This window comes from Sparus aurata, chromosome 16 (assembly GCF_900880675.1).
Source record: "Sparus aurata chromosome 16, fSpaAur1.1, whole genome shotgun sequence".
In the NCBI taxonomy this organism is placed as follows: domain Eukaryota; kingdom Metazoa; phylum Chordata; class Actinopteri; order Spariformes; family Sparidae; genus Sparus; species Sparus aurata.
This window is the reverse complement of record NC_044202.1, coordinates 2,953,707-2,966,676: the sequence shown is the minus strand read 5'-3', so window position 1 is coordinate 2,966,676 and position 12,970 is coordinate 2,953,707. Positions and strand designations below refer to the sequence as shown.

Genomic DNA, 12,970 nt, shown 5'->3' with positions numbered 1-12,970 from the left:
CTGAAGCTGCTTCTCCTCTGAACAACAAGGTTATAATTCTGGTATTCACACAAGACAAACCTCCACCTGCAGAGCATCCGCCACACCAGACTGCACCACCATGTTGATACAACTTCACACTAACTTAGTCAAACTTGTTTATTTCTATTCAGACTTCAGCTGGAAGACATCTGTCCACAGATCTACACACAGGTTCATGAGACAAACCTCAGTCCCTGAATGCAGCACAGGATGGACGTCTGATGAAACCCGTTTCATTAAAGCTCCAACTCTAACGTAGCACTCTCACTCATGGGGACACTTAAAATTTAACATTTATGAAATGCACCATTTTGGTAGCTTCATTGGCTGAAGATGCTACCGAGCTGCATTGTGGGAAATGTAGGATCCAGTTTCTATTGTAGCATAGACAAAGATCTTTTTCTATTGTTCCATCGAGTTTTCCAACATCATGGTGCAAATAAAGATCTGTCAGCTAATTTAAAAAGTACATTCCAGAAATAATTAGACCAAATATCAGTGTGCAGTAGAAACACTGAGCTCTGAAACTGCTTCTATAACTTAAATCAGATTCATTCAGACTTATTTTGACGTTGATGTATTCAGTCTGCGACTGGGCTGAATCAGGTCGAGGTTTTAGAGTTTCTTGAATTCAGTCTCATCACACAAGAAGTATTTTCATGAGACATAAAAAATACGACATATCCTTCCTGAAGCTGTTAATGAGCTCTTTCTGCTGCATATTTTAATTCTAAAGCAATCCAGAGTTAAAATAAATACAAATAAAGAACAAAAAGGGCCAAAACCTCCACCAACGTATATTAAAGGTTTTAAAATCTTTTGCCTTATATGTTGTTTCAAACAAACAAATAGAAACGCTGGAATGAATCTCCACACAGAAACATGAAAATGGAAGCAAACATCTTTTTTTTTTATATATATATATTTTCATCTCGACTGTGTGTCCGGGTTACAAATGATCAGCGTGAGACGGGACGTTCAAGTTGACAGACACTTTTAATTGAGACATGAGTGACCCTCAAACCATGTGGGCATTTTACACGGACTCCCCATCATCTCTACTCTTTTTAACGAAATACAAAAGAAAAAAAAAAAAAGAAAAACAACAACGAAAAAAAAAAACAAAAAAAAACTTGAGTATTGCAGTGAAGCCGTCTTGAAAGTAAGATACATTATTTACACCGAAAACAAAAACGCTACGTAATTTTTTTCTTTTTCCAGGAGAAAAAAAAAGAAATAAATAAGACTAGAAATGTTTTTTTTTTTTGTCCACATTCACAGCATGACAAATCATATTCAACTCGTTAATGTCGACCCCGTGTGGCCAGAATAGACTGAGATATTAGTAGGTAATTCAGTGATTATTGCCAAAAGCCTTAATCTATACATTATAATATTCAATACATACTCTGTATTTTGTTTAAAAAAAGGAGACATTTGGAAACTGCTACTTGGATGATTGTACAGCTTAAATACTTCTAGATATATATATGTATACTTTTAAACCCTTTTGTTCATAGCTTTAACTCGTTGGCAACTTTGGAAGCAATGTTTTTGAAAGCGATGGATGATCCGGATATCCGTTTGAACCTGACGCCGTTGAGGGAGAGACGGGGCAGCTTGCAAACCTCCATCTCCCACTGGACCAGGTTCTCGGCTCGCCCGTCCCCGTGGACGCAAAGAAGCAGGAAACTCTCTTGCTGTTCGTAGTCGCAGTTGTTGGCATCGAGCACCTTGCGAATCTCCCGCATGATATCACAAGGCTCCATGGAGCTGGTGGTCCTCATACTCCAAGTGAATCTGAGGGAGCGGGGTTTACTGTCTTTATTTTCCCCTTTTTGATCCCCAGGTACATGGCGACTGTCGGGAGGAGGACAAACACAAAGTCGAGTTTTAGTTTAAATCACAAGGTGGATAAAAAAAAAGATTCCACTTTGACTGTTTCATGAAAGAAATGTACGTTTTCATTCTTTGGTACATGAAGACAGTCAAAGCAGCTGGTGGAACAGACAAACCGTCAACATTTAAAGGAATAATTCAACTTTTTGGGGTTTTAGTTGCTTTTTTTTAATAAATAATCAATAATGAAACTGGAGCCAGCAGCCAGTTAGCTTAGCTTAGCATAAAGACTGGAAACAGCTAGCCTGGTAGCTTTAAAGGCTAAAATACTCGTTCTTCCTCTTTGTTGTCATGTTATTCATCCTCCTCTACTGTTTTGGTGGCAGAGATTTAAAGATGTCTGCCTTCTTTGTCATAGAATGGAACAAGATGGCGCTCGGCACACATGATGACCCAGTTACTCAGAATAATCCACAGAAGTCGCTGTGAGCATTTTCTTTCTGCATCACCGGGCAGACGTAAACAAACATCTATACGTCTGTGGATCATCTTGATTGACTGAGTCATGATTTTGTTATTGAGTTTATTAAATGTATTTTTATTCCCAGCACCACAAGTCCAGTGCCATCTTGTTCCAGTATATACGAGGATTAACGACTCGTGCTTTAATGTGCACGTTTAGGTTTCACTGGACTATTTCTTTACCTGCTTCTCTTCTGATTTTCGAGTAAGCATCAATAAGCAAAAATTCCCAAAATGTCGAACTACTCCTTCAAACGATATTCAGCTTGTAGCCGGTGTTTGTTTCCACCAGGACTCATTCTAGCCCCAGTTTGTACGTCTCGTGTATCGTCATTACATTCAAGTCACAAAGCTCGGCATGAGTTTGAAAAACAAAACAAGACACCTGAAGATTTTCTGAAGGTTTTTCCAGATTACTTAATAACTCTTTTTGTTCTGGTTTATTTCAGGTTGAAGAAAATGTCATTAATCATTTTAAGTTTGGTTAAAATCATTGATGTTACTATACTTCATTTAAAAAGGTAAATTCTGTGTTTTTTTGCAAAAATCTGGTACGCTCGTTACGACACTTTTTGTTCATTTATTCATACAAAACATTGCTTCTTTACTTTTTTGGTGCTGCAGAAACCGAACAAGTAAATATTGAACTCTCATGTGAGCAGACGACAACTTCAAAAATCAGAATATGCTGAACTGAATATACAACATGATTGAGTATTTTAAGGAAAACCTTCAGAACAGTTCTTTTTAAAAGTCTGAAAATATCTTCCGTACAATCTCTGTGACTGAATATAATGTAAACTGGGGTTAGACATCCATGCTGCAGGTTTTTTTTGGGGGTATTAGCTCGACAAGAATACATATATGCCATGCCAACAGAGCAGCACACGAGCACAGTGCCATGCAAACATAAAGAAACAAACGGCAAGGCTCAAATACACACCACAGGTTCCAAACACATCCAAACATCCCATGAGAAACAAAGCAGAGAGGGGATTTCCTAAGCAAGCGGGTGGAGCGCCTGGAGACTGCAGACGAGGACAACCTGAAGCCTACGTTTGATAAAAGGTGGGGGGACCGGCACATTAAATAAAACCTCACCTTGAGCCCTCAAGTCTCCCGTTTCTCTCAAACTCGGTTGAGACTCTGAGGCGCATGAGAAGATCGGACAGGGGAGGAGGAAAAAAGAAGGAAAAAAAAAAAAGATGTGGATTGTGCACGACAGAATAAAATAATCTCAGATTCATTTCCAGTAAAAAAAAAAATATGTGTGATAAGAAGGAGAAGCGACATCGACGAGAAACCACCACCGAAAAAACACAAAGAGATGGAAGATTTGTTTTTTTTTTTTCTTCCGGTGAAAAAAAAATCATGAGAAGAAAATATAAAAACCAAAAACAGTGATGAATGTTCAGACCGTGATCCCAAACTGAAACCAAAGCGTTTTATAGATGAAGACAGAAAAAGAAGATGTTTGAACACACAGCAGGACGGAGATGCAGCTCATGAACTGGTGTGAGAGTGTCGACCCAAAACAGCAGAACCACAACATCCACTACAGCCTGCAGGTCCCATTCAGGTCGGATGGGAGGTGACGGTGCAGAGGTACGAGAGGAACCCTCAACTATGATTCTGGTTTCATATTTACTGTTTTTATTGCAGCTTTTATCTCTTCATGACTTTATTTTATTGTTTCTCTGCACCTGTGAATTTTCTTTCCTACGATATTTAACTTCTTAACTTCAACTTTGAATCTGCAAAAAGCTCTAAGGCGACATCTTTGTCTTTCTTTATTTTAACGTAGGGCAGGGTAACGTGGATTCAATTAAAGTTATTGGTGAGCAAATGTTTTCATAAACATGTAGAAATGTTGCATTTAAGTTAATTATCTTAGCTAAAAGACAATTTAATGTGAAACTTTGGAGGAGTTGGAGTTTGTTTAGGGTGAAGGAAGATCATGAGATGTGGTAGAAAGCTCCAGTAAAAGCGAGTTGATGGAAGACTTATACTACTAATAAAATCTTAGTCGCCTTTTTGTCTTCTACTGATAGAAATCATATTGAAATAAACCTAAAATATGCAAAAGAAAACTAATTTAGTTCAATATTTTTTCAAATATTTTGGTTTTCTTTGATTTTATTACGACAGGAAATAATTGGGGGTTTCTTGCAGTCTCAAGACTTCATTAAATAAACTTATTTACGGATCATTAAAAACACATAAAAACTACGCCCACAAACAAAACTAGGCCAACACGAACACAGAAAACTTTTCTGGGTTGAAGCAGATGGGAAACATGAAGCTGGGTGAAACTCCGGCTCTTAAAATAAAACCCAATGTTCCCCGACAACGATTTGTTCCTGTGACTGAAGCAGCGACAGATTCAACGACTCAGCAGAAGAAGTCTACTCTGTGTTTTTTTTCCTTCTTTCTGTTAAATAAAGCTGAGCTGCGGAGGAACTGTGTCAACGTGTGAACACTCGACAGGCGAGAAGTCACGGAGGAAACTTTTTAACGCCTTTCAGTCCGAATCGTTCCTCAATCGTCTCTTTACCAACAAGTCACGTAACGGAGGAGAAGCTGCTGACGGCCACTTAATTTAAAGTTGTCGCAACCAAGATAATATCTGCCGTAAAAACTAGAATAAACGATAAATAAGTGAAGCTTTGGAAGAAGAAAGACTTTTCTAATCTTCAGACAGTTCGTTTCTCTCGCCTGTAAAACGTTTTAGACAATTTAAAACCGGAATTTTGGACAAATCGTCTGATCATCTGATTCAAACATTAAGTATGTCGCATATACAGTATGTTAGCTTAGCTTAGCATAAAGACTGGAAACAGGGGAAGCAGCTCTCAATACAATCCCCGACATCTGCATGTTTCATAATCAATCTGTTGCTTCTTCTCTTGATCTATTAATTAGGTCAATTAAATGTAAAGAATCTTAATCACAACGTCTTTAAATCGCTTATTTTCTCCCACCGACAGTCTAAAACTATTTTATGGCGATATTAAATATAGATTTATAGATTTATGCGTCACATTTTTTGATTATTCAGAAATTTAATTTGTTTAATGAGACAAAAACACAGACTTCTGTTCAGTTTTCCCTGATTAACCGGATTTCCTGATGATTTAAATCAACAGAACTGTGGAAGGATTTTGTCCACAATCGCTCATTTTTTTCCAGATTGCAAGAAAATAATAATTTTCCCCGAGACGACAAACGAACAGAGAGCTGCTGTGTTTCTTTTCAGCGGAGGTGTTAATGTGCGTCTGTGTTCATCTGCTCGTCACGGTGACTCATGAGGACGGGAAACCAGTCTCCCCGAACGACGGCAAACAAAAGAAGAAAATGTCTGACTCTAACAGAAGATTAGATTGAAAAGCAAATAAGCAGTAAGCTCCCTGCTCCCTCTGACAGGACGGGCTCCCAGCATGCACTGCAGCCTGGAGAACAGAAAAAAAAACAGGACGGGTGGAGGAGGAAGTGACTCCGAAACTCCCCGACAGCTCAAGAGACTCGACAACAAGAGGACAAGTGAACAGACAGGACTGACAGCAGGTCCTGGGTCAGTCAGAGAGGCTGTGAAGATCACAAGACCGAGGGAGGGTGAGGGTGGGAGGGTGAGAGGGGTGAGGGCAGAGGGGGAGGAGGGTGAGTTCCTCCACATAACTGACACTCAAGACTTTGGTCTGAGAAGAGAGAGATTGAGGGATTTGAAACAGCCCCTTACTCTAGATCTTCATCTTCCTACAACTCTCTATATCTTCTGCTCGAGAATCTGAAAGAAAAAATGGGAGTCTGAAAAAACGGCGACTTTTCTCAAATGGACACATGACAAAGAAAGAAAAAGAGAGAGGGAAAGAATATTATAAAAATGTCATGACATGAGGACAGGCCAAAAAGGAAGAGTAAAAAACATGGAAGGATGATGAGAAGGAAGGACGGAAGGTAGGAAGGAAGGAAGGACGGAAGGAAGGAAGGACAGGCTGAAAGAGACTGGAGGGCAGAAGACTTACTAAGGGGCTTTCCTCCCTGGGTAGAAGGGATGGCAGGCCCTGTTTTGGCCGTCTGCCGTTTGGCCGGGTCAATACTGACCCTGAGCAGAGAGGAAGAGCAGCAAGAGGTCAAAGGTTAAAGGACACAGGAAGGTTAGGAAGACAAAAAACACACAAAACTGTGAGGAGTGGAGGAGGAGGAGGAGGAGGAGGAGGAGGAGGAGGGAGGTGACTGAACCTAAAAACGTCCTGAGGAGGAGGAAGATGATAAAAAGTTGTTGGTTAAGTCCCGAGATGTGATGAAGATTTCTGACACGTGAAATGTACGAAGGACTGAAGGTGACGAGATGAAGCAGGAAGTGATCAGACGAGCCAAAACACAGCTGAATAAATCATCAAATATTGTGAGTTAAATAATTAAAATTCAGTGATGATTTTATTTTAACCTCCAGTCAGTTGATTTGAGCTAAATGCTAACAACAGCATGCTAATAACAATGTTAACATGCTGATGTGTAGCTGATATTAATGTTGACCATCTAGCATGCTAACATGCGCTAATTAGCACAAAACACAACATACAGCGGAAGCATTTGGTGATACTTTGTCTTCTAGCGCCATCATCAGGTCAAAATTAGGATTTATCCTCTGGGGACCATCAATGTCAACAAAATATTGTGACAAACAACAACAATAATTGTCGAGACGTATCAAAGAATAACTGAAATATCTGACCTCGTGGTGGCGCTAGAAGAAAAGTTGGAGGATCACCAAAGTCAGCAGGAAACAATCATTTTATACTATTTTTTGGGGGTGTTGATCACATTTAATTATTCATCTATTCTCTAGTTTGGCCACGTGACAACTTCTAATGACCCTAAAGATTCTTTGATAAGATAAAATCTTTATAAATTACAGCAACACAAGATTAAAAACAAAAACAAAGAAAAAGTCTAATAAAAATGTCTAAAAAGGAGTTAATGTTGACATTTCATTACCAAATAGAAAATAAGATAATCAAGGAAACTGAAACCAAAATTTTAAAAGTAACAATATTGAGAAGTAATAAAAGGTGATGTTGCACCTGATTTTGTCAAATTAGTCTTATAAATAATGAAAAATGTATCAGTTACACAGAAAACTAAGTCATTTTTCAGATTTTAGCTTCTCAAAAGTGTTTTCTTTTAATTTTTCTCTTTTTATCACACTGTAAAATAATTTATTTTTGGGTTTAGGGAGCTGAAAAATAAAACAACCAACTAAATGACAAAAAAAGGCAGCTAAGTAATAAAATATACACTTTTTGCTGTAGATAAACAGACTGAAGGTTAAATAAACACATTTTTACACCTCATTGCTAATTATTCAACCAACAGTCTTGTTTATTGATTTCCTCAGGTGTATCTTTGACTCGTCTGATGACCTTTCGCTCCATTTCGTCTCTACAGGAATGAGGACAAACACAAAAAAGCAAAGTGAGGTGATCATAGTGAGGACGATGACAGATGACACCAGAGATCACCGACTCGACTCTCCGGATGATGAAGACGCCAGAGGCAGAAGATTATCCACCAATCAGCCACCAGAGGGCGCCGCAGAGCCTTCAGACGGCTCCCTGCGAGGGCCACAAAGCTCCTCCGCTGATCAGAGGAGCTCTCATCATCATCACCACAACTAACTAATCACTTATCAATCACACCTGTGGAGTTTTATTCTGATGTCAGGTCAGTTTCACAGCCTCCTCTCCAAACACCGAACCTCCGTTAAAACAAGGAGCGAGGAGCTGAAACTGACCCGACTCCTAGAAATATTAAATGTTGGGAGAAGAGAAATGTCTGTTCTGGATCTCTTAAAAAGGTTTAAATCTGTTTTTAAAGAACTGTTTTAATCAGACGGACATTTTGTTAAAGGATACGTTCACATTCTTTCAAGTCCATCTGGATATAAACACCAGTTAGTGTATTTGTTGTCGCTTTAACGTGAGTCATTCTTAAAGACATTCCAGTGAGTAATAAAGGACAAAATGCAGTTCTTGTTCAGTGTAATCAAGTAAGGATTATTAATTTTTTTGCCTATTAAATCAACTACATGATCAGCAATAGATAATGTATATTTCTGTATAACATTCTGATCGATAAAACATTTCTTTATCATTTTTACAAGCAAAATAAGCTGAAGGTCTTCAGTTTTGGGCTGATTATAAGATAAAACAAGCCACTAGATGTATAACAGACGTTTATCCTGCTGTTCTAATGATTTATTTAGATAATAATTGTCACAAATCAAAGCTGAGACAAATCTAGAAGTGGAAAGGTCTATAAATTAGAATAATATAGCACCTAATAAGGACCTGGAAACTGTTTTGTCCTCTATCAGTACCTCTGAATCTGCTTTAAGAAGGAATCTCTCGTACATAAGATGATTTAAATGTCGTATTAAGACTTGAAAAAATGTGATTCCATCTTTTACGGTCATCTGCAGATTGACCTTGAAATTATAATAGTTTTATCTATTCATGACTTAAAATTAAAGACTGTATCTGTTAAAAACTGTTCAGAAAAGTTGATTATTTTTTATGTTTTATACTATTTATATTTCCGGTTTTATTCCCCTTTTATTTCTGGATTGTTGTACCGATCTATAGCAGATCACAACCGATCGATGCGTTCAAGGAAAACAACCTCTGAGTCTGACACCACCCTGCTGAAGGCCGGACAGCCTCACACAGCTCTGAAAGTTAGAAAACCGAAACCCAGAAAAATCCTGAACACACCAACCGATCCCAAAAACAAAAACAAGAAAAAAGAGGACAAAAGAGTCGACCGACTGGCCGTTCAGAGGACATTTACTTTAACTTAAGCACCTACAGCTGTAAGGACAGATCAACCCACAAACAACCATCTACACAAACACTTATTTATTTAGCTCTTTATGGCCCAAACGTTTCCTCCTCTGTCTGAAAACAGGAAGAAATCTCATCCACGGTGATTTCTCCTGTTCTGACAGCCACAAGAAATCACGTCTGGGCCAGAGAGAGTTAAAAAAAAAGAGAGAAAATCCTGTTTCTGTGGTGAATAAATGCAGCAGGATAACGTTTAAGGCTTCAACAGCAGAGAGAGAGAGAGAGAGTTCAGTCGTTATCAACAATCATTGTGGTGAGAAAAACAAACCACAAATCAATGGCGGCTGGAAGAAGCGACCCCATGCAGGCATTGGCAATTGATTAGTGGCAAGCTGCTTTGTTGTTGCTGTTGGTTAAATCGACTGATTGTTCGAGGAGCTCCGGTTCTGCTCTCCCAATCAGCCGTCATCCACTCAGACCAACCACAGCCACACCGAGGACGTTTACACGCACGGAAACACCACTTCAAACCAGATTAATGCAGAACAGCTGATGAAAAGATCGTTAAGATTTATAAATCAGGTCTACGGCGCTTTAATATGGATTACATATTGATCTTGTTGCGTTAAATCCATCTAAAAAGGAAAAGTTTGACACTTTGGAGAGCACGCTTATTAGCTATTAGCTTAGCTTAGCATAACGACTGGAAACGAGGGGAAACAGCTAGCCAAACAACTCTAAATCCTCCACAACTGTGTCACACTTACAGCTGCAACTAAGGATTATTTTCATTATCGTTTAATTGAGAAAAGGCTCATCACAATTTCCTAGAACGCAAAGTGACGTCTTCAATTAGCTTTTTTTGCCAGACCAACAGTTCAAAACCACAAAACTCTTAATTTACTGTCAGAAATGACGAAGAAAAGCAGAAAATCTTCACGTTTAAGAAGCTGGAAGCAGCAAATGTTTGACCTAAAAATGACTGAAGCAACAAATCGATTATCAGAATCGCTGGTGATTAATTTCTGTCAATCAGCTGATCGTTGCAGCTCTCATTACACCTCCTGTATTTTACATTTCAGGGGAATTTTAGCGACCATCAACAGCTGATAATAACTGAGTAACATGGTGATATTAATACTGCAGCTCTTCTCCCGGTAACACAGAGAACAAGTTCACCGCCAGCCCTCATTAAAGAAATAAAGTTATCAGTTATCACGTTGCTGTAACGCACTCGGTAACCCCAGGCTAGCTGTTTCCCCTTGTTTCCAGTCTTTATGCTAAGCTAAGCTAACTAGCTCCAGCCTCATATTTACCATCCAGACAGGAGAACGTCATCTAACTTCTCGTGTAACTCTCAAGTTTTTTTCAGAGTGTCACACAATTCCTTTCACAATAAAAAAGCCCTACTGATAAATTAGAAAGATAAATCCGATCACATTAATCTGATTTTGAACTGTGTGCATGTAAATGTACCCAGAGAGTCTTTTCGTTCTGCCAAGCGGTGTGTTAGTTCAGTGCCAGCAGCCCCACGCGTCTGTAGAGTCTCAGAGGAAGTTTTTCAGTGAGATTGTTTTTCGTTATTTTTGGCACAGAGCGAAAGGCAGTACAGGAGTCCTACCTTTTGGTAAACCTGAATGACATGTTTCTACAACAGAATCAGACAAAGAAACAGTGAAAATGGTGAAGGAGGATTGAGAGGAGGAGGAGGAAGAGGAGGAGGAAGAAGAGGAGGAGGAAGAGGGGGAGGGAGGAAGGAAGCAAGGAAGGAAGGGAGAAAGGAGTCTGAATGAGTGAACAAAAATGGGGTGATTGGAATCATCAACAGTGGAGGGGAAGATTAATTTGTTCATTGATTATCAAATGATTTCAATTCCTCATTTCAGGTCAGTCATTGCAGGAGGGATTCCCGTCGCTGGCCTGGCTGCCACGTCCAGGAGCTTTTCATGCAGACAAGATGTGTCGGGACGTTCGGCGTCTATAGATTATTCTATTCTAAACGTCTGTCGCAAAGTCCTGAAGCAAGTGGTGGGAGAAGTACTCGCTGAAAATAACCCTGACCGAGGAATACTCATGAAAGACTCGAGTCATGTTTGCTTCTTTAATTCGTGTCAAGTCGAGTCACTTCTTCCTCCCCGAGATACTGAAGCACTGCACACCAGTCAACCTGCTGGTCCTGAGCTATGACGTCATGTAACATTATGATGTCACACTGCACTTAACCTCTGACCTTCCGGATGTCAAATATCGTTAGACATCGGCGTAAAATTCTTGAGTTACGACCAAAAATGTGATTAGATCGATGTGTTCACGAGAATGGGAAGAACAAACTTTATCTAAACTGTTCAAAAAGTACGACAATTAATGGAATTTGTATTATAATTTTGATATTCAGTCAAATAAATGTATTTAAATAAAAAGAAAATAACTTTTTAATACAAGACAAATAAAGACTAAAAAAATAAACAACTAATAAACGTAAAAGAAGTCGTCTGAGTCATCGTGTCTCAAGTCACGTCCGAGTCGATTTGCGTCTGTGATCAATAAAGTTTTATCTCATCCGACAATAATACATTTATTTATTGATTTGATGTATTATTTATCTGAATCTGCAACTTAACGTTAATGTTGAAAGGAGTAAAAACTCCTTGAGTACTTTTCCACCACCGCCGAAAGTTTAGCCTTCTACAACTTCAGATATTGAAGACAAGCTGCCAATACTCACATTTGAGAATAATTGATTTATAGCCTAATTGATTAACAGAACAGTTGATTGTTTGAACCGAGTTCTCTGGTTTTGCTTGTACCGACAGTCACCACGTGAATTTGATTTACCAACATCTAAAGTCGAGGCGCTGCATGAAAAGATCTCTTCATCACTCTTGAGCCAGAAACTGATCAGCGAACATCTTTACCGAACGACGGGACTGAAAGTATCTGCTGTGTTGTGGCCCTGTGAACTTTCTCGGACCATAAAGTAAAAAAAAAATCTCCAATTTCATTAAAGAGGTCAAATGGTGGCTCGTTCAGAGTGTTCAGCTCTCTGTGGCAGACGTCCAGGCAGCGACGGATAAACAATTTAGGTTTAAGAATAAATCACATCGTACAGGACAGTGAAGTGTTTCCCCCCCCAGCATGTAATTTATCATCCTAACTCTACAAGGCACTGTGTTGATTGGCTTCTAATTCGAACAGACAGAGTCACAGGAGATTAAACTGTACAGAGGCGGGCTGGAGTCTCTCCGCTTTCTAATTCAGTCTCACATAAATTATTATTTCAGGAGTGAATTTAAAATGGACTGAGCAGAAAGGGAGCTCGACTCCAGCCCCTCGGTGCTGAACCGACGCGAGGTGTCTCCTCTCCTACCTGCGGGTGAGTTTGGAGGTCAGTTTGGAGAAAAGGTTGCTGGTTCCACGGCTGCGGGTCTGAGAGAGAGGGGTGGCATCATGGGAGAGGGTGGGCGAGGCCGGCGGCCCGTTGTACGTGGCCGTGCGGCGGTCCCTCAGCTGGCCGCCGTGGAAGGTGCTGCGGCTGGCGGTGCCTCGCGGGAAGCGCAGTCGGTCGGGTGTGGTGGCGTTGGCGATGCTGTGGATCGACGCCACCGGGTTCCTCTGGGTGCCGGGCGACACGGCGACGCTGCTGAGGCGGAGGGAAGGAGGACGAGAGGAAACAGAACAGATCCGACTCAATTTCAACTCCAAGAACACAGAAGGTTAAAAGTCATTCCACTGCAGACTGATCCTGA

The 12,970-nt window shown here is 39.9% G+C and overlaps 1 protein-coding gene across 30 annotated transcripts in view; it reads right to left on the bottom strand.

The window, feature by feature from the left end:
• Positions 1 to 998: 998 nt before the first annotated feature.
• The window catches only part of mark3a (MAP/microtubule affinity-regulating kinase 3a), a 47,355-nt gene continuing 35,383 nt past the window's right edge, over positions 999 to 12,970 (bottom strand). For 4 of the 30 annotated variants that reach the window (XM_030443439.1, XM_030443442.1, XM_030443447.1 and 1 more), the window contains 4 exons: positions 12,592 to 12,864; positions 10,846 to 10,872; positions 3,484 to 3,528; positions 999 to 1,881 (listed from right to left, as the gene is read on the bottom strand). In XM_030443439.1, coding sequence (XP_030299299.1) covers positions 1,536 to 1,881; positions 3,484 to 3,528; positions 10,846 to 10,872; positions 12,592 to 12,864 — 691 coding nt within the window. In that variant the 3' untranslated portion in view covers positions 999 to 1,535. Of the gene's footprint in view, positions 1,882 to 3,483; positions 3,529 to 6,118; positions 6,167 to 6,404; positions 6,485 to 10,845; positions 10,873 to 12,591; positions 12,865 to 12,970 lie in introns of all 30 variants that reach the window. The other 26 variants (XM_030443455.1, XM_030443466.1, XM_030443467.1 and 23 more) reach the window with 19 other exon arrangements.